General features: G+C 44.2%; 1 protein-coding gene across 1 annotated transcript in view; it reads right to left on the reverse strand.

Moving 5' to 3' along the window:
- Window positions 1-7,843: 7,843 nt before the first annotated feature.
- Window positions 7,844-9,253, reverse strand: part of LOC147619844 (uncharacterized) — a 1,920-nt gene continuing 510 nt past the window's right edge. Inside the window, exons 1-2 of the mRNA XM_086772643.1 lie at window positions 9,002-9,253; window positions 7,844-8,825 (exon numbers count right to left, since the gene is read on the reverse strand). The exon at window positions 9,002-9,253 is cut by the window's right edge and continues 510 nt beyond it. Coding sequence (XP_086628769.1) covers window positions 8,229-8,825; window positions 9,002-9,253 — 849 coding nt within the window. The 3' untranslated portion in view covers window positions 7,844-8,228. The remainder of the gene's footprint in view (window positions 8,826-9,001) is intronic.

Here is a 9,253-nt window from a genome sequence, read left to right on the forward strand (position 1 = left end):
CAGTAAAAGTGGGTTTTCACAAGGGGACGACACGTGTGCCAAATAGGGGGCAGGTTCCTATTTTGATAAGTGACCCCTAAATTCTCTCAATAAAATTGCAACTGAAAAACAAGGTATGAAACTTGTATCATTGTGTTTTGGTTGTGGGGTCGATCAATGATGGCAGTGCAATGGCAGTAGGATGATGGGATCACGTTTATCCACCCATGTAAGATGTGAGTTTGTTGCTTAAAGCAAGGTGGTGGTATGGAAGAAAAGTTCAAGATTTCAACCTCACATGGAGTTGAGATGAAGTGGAATGGACCTCTCATCTGAGATTTGGCCCAAGTTAATAGAAAATGCTCAATTTCACAAGCATACACACATCATAAGACCAGCATCTGAGGTATGGCTTGAGTTATAGAGAACGCTTGATCATCATGTGCATAGACATGTACACACAAGACCAATGAAGGGGTTGCTAGCAAGCATTCCACCCAACCATATCTCCATCAAGAGCACCCGTGAGCTTGAGGCCACACCTACATTGACCGCACTCATTGCCCAAACCTTGGAGCCCATTGTGTAATTTGGTCTTGGCATAGTGAAGGTTAGGTCGGTAGCTTCTGAGAAACTAATACCCAATTATGAGCAATCCACTCACTTACATACCATTTCAATAAAAGCAACCACTACTAAAGACACTCTCAAGGCACTTTACACTAAGTCCAACAATTATAAGCCTAACCTCATTAATAAAGCCAATGTATCAATCAATTATTGATGATGCTCCACCATCAAACAATATAGATACTAGATGCTTGTGAATGGTGCCATGGCACATCATTGTGCCCTGCACAGCTTGGGAAAAACCAAGATATGAACAGCAACCGTGGTGTTATGTAGGGTAGCAAGGGTAGGAGCTAGTGTTGAATGAGACACCGAAAGCACACAATTCAAAACAACCAACATTGCAGTTGAGTATGAAGAAACGAGCATGATTCCTTGGGATATTTTTTAAAAATTTGTTAGCTTGCATGGACCATACTAGATAGAAACTGTGCACTATTACCAGCTCACAAGTGAAATCAACCAAAAGGAGCAATTCCAATTTTGATTCTTGGAGAAAATCTTGCATTTTTGTCTTAGTAAGCAATAATCACATCCTCTAATCACATTTTTGTCTTAGTAAGCAATAATCACATCCTCTAATAATGTAACCCTTTCTCAAAACAGTTGAATACACACTTTTTTTTTTCGTGAACCATTTTATCTTATTCTCAAATGAGAGGCTTGTTGGCCCAGGAGAAGAGCTGCAGCCATAGTTAAGATTGGCAGAGCAACACGCTCACAAACACAGTGAAGCAAGTACACAGAGTACACTCAAGATGGTGATAAATGCAAAGAATGGAGTTTCATTGGAGTGTGTAGAGCTTGTAGGTCAACTCCATAATATCATAATACAAAATAAAGTGGATGGTGTCCTTTCACACCACATCTCCAAGGGGAAAAACCCAAAGAGAAAAAGTTCCCTTGGTTAGCCCATGTTCACATGTGGCACTACTCATATCATATATGCCAATAAATTCCCCCTGTAGTGGTAATGTGAACCTGTACAAGGTCGGTAGCAGACCATTCTTTGTAGTAGGAGAGTAAGCCCAAAGCTTTGTGGAAAGCTTCAAACTTTTCTCCAAGCAACACCTTCATGACATATCTGCAACAATGTCCTGTGTAGAACAATAAGATGATGTGATCTCCCCTACATGTATCCTCTCCTTGACATAATGATAATGAATCTCGATGTGCTTAGTACATGCATGAAACACTAGGTTTCGTGCCACTACTATAGCACCCTGACTGTCAATGAGTATGATAATGGGTGTCTCTTGACACTCACGAAGATTAGCCATCAATCTTCTCAGCCATACACAATCCAATGTGCCCTTTTTCTTGGGCTTGCCTGCATCATTCTTAGCCTTTTGTTGAAAATTTCTTTTGGCTTTTCCTTTGCCCTTGCCTTGGGAAACAAAAGCCCCATCACTACCATGCATGACGGAAGATTTGTTCTTCTGATTCTGCTCCTCCTGTAGCAACCAACCAACCAACTCTTCAAACAAGATTGGTTCCGGGTTTCCCTGTATAGATAGAGCGATCGATGCATAGAAATTCAAGTAAGTTTCTAGCAGGGATGATAGTGTCTTGGAGCACTATGGGGTGGAGCCATGCAACACACAATAAATCAAGGGAGTAGCTAGACATAGTAGCCTGGCTGCATGACACACTAGTCACGGAGACTTAGGGTGGTGGCATCCATAATTGGCTTGGGAAGCCTATCGCCACCTGGCTCATACCTGCCTTTCTCCATGGAAACCTTCATACCCACCCCCCAAATAGAGCCAACTTCATACTTGGCACCCCTAAGTGATCTTCTTCATACTCGCCCATCAGCCCCCCTCCTTTTAGTCATGTTTGCCCCCCTGTCCCCCCCCCCCCCCTCCCAACTTGGTCATATTTGCCCCCCCTTTTTTTTGTGTCATGCTCACCCCCCCCTTCTTTTGTTCACGCTCCCCCCTTTTTTGTGTCATGCTCACACCCCCCCTTTTTTTGTTCACGCTCCCCCCCCCACACTTGTTCATGCTTACCCACACCCACTTGGTCATGCTACTTCCATCACCGCCTCTTCTTCCTCTTCATGCTCACCCCCAAACCACTTGGTCATGCTGATTCCATCACCTCCTCTTCTTCCCCTAAAAAAAACACAAGGTTTTTCTATGGAGATGCCTCATGGGAACGCTCCTGGTAGGAGAATATTTGGCAAAACGAAAAATAGTGGCTCCAAATTGTTTGCGGTGCCATCATCAGAGGATTATTTATCATTTGCTATGGGCATGCAATGTGTACGCGTGCACGCAAACATACATACATACATATATGTATGTATGTATGTATATATATATGTATGTATGCATGTATGTATACACATACATATACATCTATACACACACACACACACACACACACACACACACACACACATATGTGTGTGTACGAGTGCACGTGTATGTATACACATACATATACATCTATACACACACACACACACATATACATACATACAGGTGGGGGCTGTTGTGTGCTAGTGCTCGAGTGAGAGGGGCTGGGGGGAGATGAGCGTGATGGTGGTGGAGGGGGTTGGGCTCCGTGGGCTCCATCGCCTCCATCATCATTGTTGTTATTGTCTCGTTGTCTTCTTCGTCGGATTATTCGACGCCATGGGCTTGGAAGACGACTTTGGCCTTTGCAGCTTCCTCAAGGGTAAACTCCATTGAAAATGCCACATGTGGGTCATCAAATTGCATGATGCTTATGGCTTGCATGACCTCCATTTGTATATAACATCTACGATAAAGAATGAGGAGGCCTGCATTGTCAAAGTATGGCGGGAGCTCATCTCGTCGGAGAGATTGGTAAGCTGCATAAACAAACTCCCATCCTTGGTTGTGGAGGTAGGTGAGGGCTTCCGCTATCCGTTGGGGTGGATAGAGATAAGGGCCAAGACCATCCAGGATATGAGGTCTATCGGGTCATTTTGGTCAGTGGGTTGCCCCCCAAAGCATATGAGGTGGGACCAACTCATGATTTTTTCTTGGAGAGGGCGGGTAGGAAGGTCAAAATTCATAGGGTAAGACCTTTTTTTGACCGGTATCTCTCCATTGACCACATTGGAATGGTAGGTTTGATTACTTTTGGAGGTATACCTTTCATATCTGTGTACTTCTAGGCAAAGCAATCTTGGACTTCTGTGAGTAGAGTGATGAGCTCAGTCTCTTCCTTGGTAGAGAGGTCATCCCCAATGTATATTGGCCTCAGGTCTTTACCAAAGCTTGCTAAGTTAATTTTCATTACCTTGGTTGGACCATTATATAAGGTCTTTGGTTGTCCGTTGTGGGACCTTTGGGCCGCGTCATATTGCACAAATCTATCGACCATCTAGAAGGTTTTGAAGTGTTTGGGCACTTTCTTGGTCTCTTCTATAGCGCTTTTTTCTTCTATTAGTTTTTTGACTTCTTTTTTTGCCAGCGCTAACTTCTTATTGTGTGCTTTGCACACAGAGTGGCAAAGTTTTTCGGGTTTGGGTTTGGGATCAATGGGTTCCATCGACTTGTGTGGACTAAGACGGAGTTACTTATGAACTCCTTCTGTCATATTCGGTTGAAGTGGTCATTTTCTTCAACCTTCCCTATATATTTTAGCTAGTAGGTGTCTAAAACGGTAGAGAAAACATAGCGTTTTGGCCTAAGAAATCCATCAGGCTTGCGAGTTCTATGTGAGCGTGTTCCCCGTGATGGTTCCGCTTTATCGAGCTATTCTGGTTCATTAGTGTTGACATCAGGCACGTATGCAGTGCTGCTAAGCATGTAGGGAGATGTGATCTCTTGCCCGTAAACTGTAGCAAACCTGGTTTCTGGTGCATCTTGGAAGTATGTCCAAGGTAGCAAGGATATGCATCCAATTCTCAGAGTCTTCTGCCTTCGGAAGAGGTCACTATCCTTTTCGCATCATCTATTGTTTTATGGCAACTTTGTCACAATTGGATTGTAGTGGATGCGCTTGCCTCTATGGAGGGTCTATTGTTCATGGGATGTACCTTCCACATGCATAGGTTGATCTTAAGTAACTATTTGATCTTTCCTTCGAATGTAGATATGGTCGGTATCCCAATAGTGGATCATTTTAGTTTCCCTCATGAATGGTCACCCAAGGATGCAATCATATGAAACTAGATGTCCGGAGTTCATCACCACAAAGGTGTGGCGGAAGGTGGTTCCAAGGATCTTTTTAAATCCTTCAATAGACCAATGGGTCTAGTGGTGGCTCCCCCCTTAGCAAGTTTTACCAATAATGTTGTGTCATCCATGGTGGGTGCTCCCCATTTTTCCCACCATTGTTTGGTTACAATGCTCACTCCTACCCTCCCATCCAGTATTGCTATGACCTAGAGGCCATCGAGAAGGTTATCGGCAATGCAACATTGAGTTCATCACCTTCAAAGTATTGTCCAGCTTATTGACTCGAACTATGGGAGGCATCAAGCTTGTGACACCAAGGACACGCAAAGGTCTTATCTTCAAAGAATGTCCCTGAAACAAGCACGAGCAACTAGACGCTTGAGAAAGGGGATAACTGGGTAGCTATCAAGAGTAGTTCAAAAGATGACACGACCACACATGAATGAACCACTTTGTCAGAAGAGGAACATATGCTACATTCAGTCACCTGAGTTTAAACCAGTTCCCTAAAAAGATTGCTAAATACCCTAATCCCATTAAGGAAAAGGAAAGGCTCTTGGCAGCCCAATAATTGGTCAGGATTGCCAAGCTCAGATAGAAGAGGAGACTCCAACTTCTTACCTAGAGCCATGCCCAACAATCTCCAGTGTGCAACCTACATAAGAGGCTTAGGTACGTAATAGAGAGCTCCCCGACTAGTCACCCCCTCATAGGTCAACATAAGCAGGAGCACCCCCACTGCAATAGCTACCCCCACCTGGGAAACAAGGTAGCAGAGTATCTTAGAAACCTGGAGGATGACCATCTTAAAAGAACAAATAGAGAAGTCCCCATCCAGATACCCTACACAAATAAGAGCTTAAGAACAAGCCAAGGAGAACTTTCTCAAGGAATAGCCTCTGCTCCTAGAGACATTGCTGGTCTCTCTTCCTTCCTCTCTTCTCAGATCTAGATCCCCATTAGCATCTTGCTTCAAGGTAGCTGAAGATTATAAGGATATGAAAGATTGGATGGAGGGACGCCTCGGGGTAGTCATGCTAGAACCCATAGAGCTAGACATATCTAATGAGTTAGAGGAAGACAAACTAATTGAACCCTATGAGATCACTGGTCTGCAATCTGGTCATGGCGTTGAGAGGGACCATATGGATGAAGCCATCTCTTACACTCGACAAATTAATGCTAGTGCTGGGATTAGCTTCAAGAGCTTTTCCTCTTGCCCTTGGTCTCAGCAGACAATCTTTATACATGTGGTCTATCCCACACCCAACGCATAAAGGGGTTCAAGCGGAAGCTCGTACAAAGGTACTTGCCATTCCTTTCTTGATTGGACACTCAGCCACTCGGTGAGGGCCTACACAATGGTGGCATTGCATGGGTGATCGTTTAGCCATTGTATTCATGTCTGGGCCTTGTGGAATTGGGTTGGCTATAAGTATACTGGGAACATCTAGTTGCCCTTCATCATGTAGTGGCTTAGAATTTGGGAGGGTGGACTATTTAGCTATAGAGGTTCATAGGTAGGACCTTTAGGAACTTCCCCCTTGTCCCGTTCTTCAAAAACTTTTGCCAGGTTAGCTGACGAAGAGGTGTCTCATGTTGCAACAACAGAGGTTGATGTGGGAGAACTAGGGGTGGTAAGGGATTTTTGGGTACTCGAATAATTCCTCTTTGGGCCACTTCTTGGCCTAGTTTAGTTATGTTATGAGCACAGGTGCTACCAATGCCATGGCGGTTGCCTTAGGTTTGCAAGAAGCAGGGCATAAAATAGAGCACGAGCTTGAGCAGCCCTTTGTTGATAGCAGTTTGTGATTTCATGATTGCCCCATCTTTGGAAATATGTGAAATGAAGGGTGGGATGGGGTCGCAGAGATGTGGACACTTCGTGCTTGTATGGTCAGCATGACAAATTCGGCACCATACTAGCTCCATCGTCGGATAGAGATGGGGTTGGCCAACCCTATCCCGGCTTGGCCAATTCTCTAATGTTGGTTCATTTCATGCATTAATGCAGCGGGCCAAGTGCTCAACTTGTTGTCCAAAGGTGGACTCCTTGCTCTTTCGATCAGATCTGGTTCTAGTGGTGTGTGTAACTTTGTGTGCATGCATAGTCCTATGTGTATGCATCTGCATATGTAAGTGTAGGATTATGTGTATGCATATGCATATGTAAGTGTAGGACTATGTGCGTGTATGCTTGCATGTGTCTATACATGTATGTGTATGTGAGTGTGCATGAGCACATGCGAATGTGTGTGCGCATGTATGTGAGAGTACGTGTGCATCTACGTCTATGTATGCAAGTTTGTGTATGTGCATCATGTGCACGTGTGTGGGATACGCACACACGTGTATGTGGGTGATTGGGTGTGTGTCGATTCTATATGCACCCATGTGAGTGTGTGTGACTGTGTGCATGCGTAGTCGTGTGTATGTGCATGTGCATATCCAAGCACACAACTATGTGCACGTATGCTTGCATGTGTCTATGCGTGTACGTGTGTGAGAGTGTGCAGCATGAGTGCATGGGAGTGTGTGTATGCGTGTACGTGAGTGTGTGCATCTATGTCTGTGTGTGTGGATACATGTGCGTATGTGTATGTGTGCATGTATGTAGAATTTTTGTTATGAAAAAAGACTTAATTTCAAAAATAGAAATGGTTATTGCTTCCACATTTTTCTTTCATTGGAGGCTCGTCCGAGATGTGTGGTGAGGTGTGCTCACTTATTATATCCTCAAATAGATGCTTCTTATATATAATGTTTGGGTGTTCTATTTTTAAATAATGATAGAGAGAAAGGGAGATACGTCTTCATCATATAAGTGACCTCCCTACAGCATTGTTGCCTCTTTACACTAAAATTTGAACTTGAAATGAGAATAAAGCTTGTCCTTCACTCTTTTAACTCTCTCTTCTAATACGTGGTAAAATAAGATGGCCACAAAGTGACACTTGGGTAAATGATATGGCAAGGGCAAGAATAGTGGAAATAATAGTCTAAAGATAGTAGAGTGTGATATAGTTCAAAGAAAGAGTACTTGCAGTTGTTTTTAAAAAATATGTCATTTTTGAGAACATATCCATGGGTGTGTCATCATGTAACTGGCTGGGGTGGCATGCGGACACCTGTCACCAGCAAGCATAGATGTAGAAACCTTTTTATATATTAAAAAACAAACAGCCCTTTGATTCAGCCCATTATCCAGTTCATGAGAATTAGAGGCAGTCACCCTGAGCATACATCTAGACACCTCCAAAAAAAAGAAAGAAAGAAAAAGAAGGAAGCTTGAACAGGTATAGGCTTGATATTTAGCCCATTATCCATAACTTTAAACGCCATGAAAAAACAACAGCGTTGAAACTATATACAACGTGATGTGATCGGTCGTGATCCACCCACCTTAAATGCGTCCGTCGGTGTTGACAAAAACAGTGAAGGAGTGCAGAAATAAGCAGGCTATCTCGTGGAGAGGTCATCATCGGCTTCCAAACGAGACCTCTTGCTGGAATATTGGGGCTGGTGAAGAAGCACAGGGCTGCAGCATTTTGGGCAAGTGGGGCTCCTCTTCCTCAGCAAGACGTACATGAGGCAGTTGGGGCACATAGCAGTAGACATGGTGGACTCCTTTAACAGAGATACTGTGTTGATAGTCGAGTTATCATCAGCAGTAGAACTAGGGGTAGTCGGACGCCGAGTTTGTGGCCACTTCCAATTTTGGAGCGTGCTTTGTTTTACATTGGAGGAGGAAGACAGAGTCGAGAGCTTGGTTGATTCGTTTGAAGGTTTGCTCGCCGGATGTATTTTCTCGTCTGTCAATTTGAGGTCCAAGTCCAAGCACTTCATCATAGGAGAGCCTGCTGGCTCACCATCAGCTTTAGTACCAAGCTTTGCAAAAGCTGGCGTACTTGTGTACAGGCTCTTTCTGCTGTTGATGGCCTCATGATTAATGTTCATCTTCAAGACCTCAGCTACTGTTCTACTTGAAGTGTTCGCGGGCGCGTTATAAGAGCCCACATTGAACTGGGGCTTCTTCTTGATGAAGATTTTGCCAGACTGCAAGAAGAGTAAAAGCACATTAGTCGCTCTTGATAAAGGCCAACACGGCGGCAGGAAGACATATAGGCGTTTTAGAGCCCGGCAAGAGCAAGTATTTGCAAGCTACACGGTGAGGAGCGTTATGCCCGTGTGTGTGTGTGTGTGTGAGAGAGAGAGAGAGAGAGAGTGCATACCTCGAGATCCAAGCACCTCTCCCATCCTAAAGGGAGCGGTTTGATGTTGTGGTTTTGTAGCAGAGTGACATAAGTGCTTTTGCTCCTATAACTACTTGTGGCTGTGGATTCCATGATGAGTTGCGGCAAGCGAGACGAGTCTTGATCACCCCCCCAGCGCTCCATAGCAGTTACAGAAGAAGAAGATGAAGAAGAAGAAGCAGCGGCAGTGGCCAGAGGCAAAAGCTGGGGCATCTTGCTATTGCTAGAGCG

This window comes from Cibotium barometz, chromosome 32 (assembly GCF_041138505.1).
Source record: "Cibotium barometz isolate CiBa-2024 chromosome 32, ASM4113850v1, whole genome shotgun sequence".
NCBI classification, from domain to species: domain Eukaryota; kingdom Viridiplantae; phylum Streptophyta; class Polypodiopsida; order Cyatheales; family Cibotiaceae; genus Cibotium; species Cibotium barometz.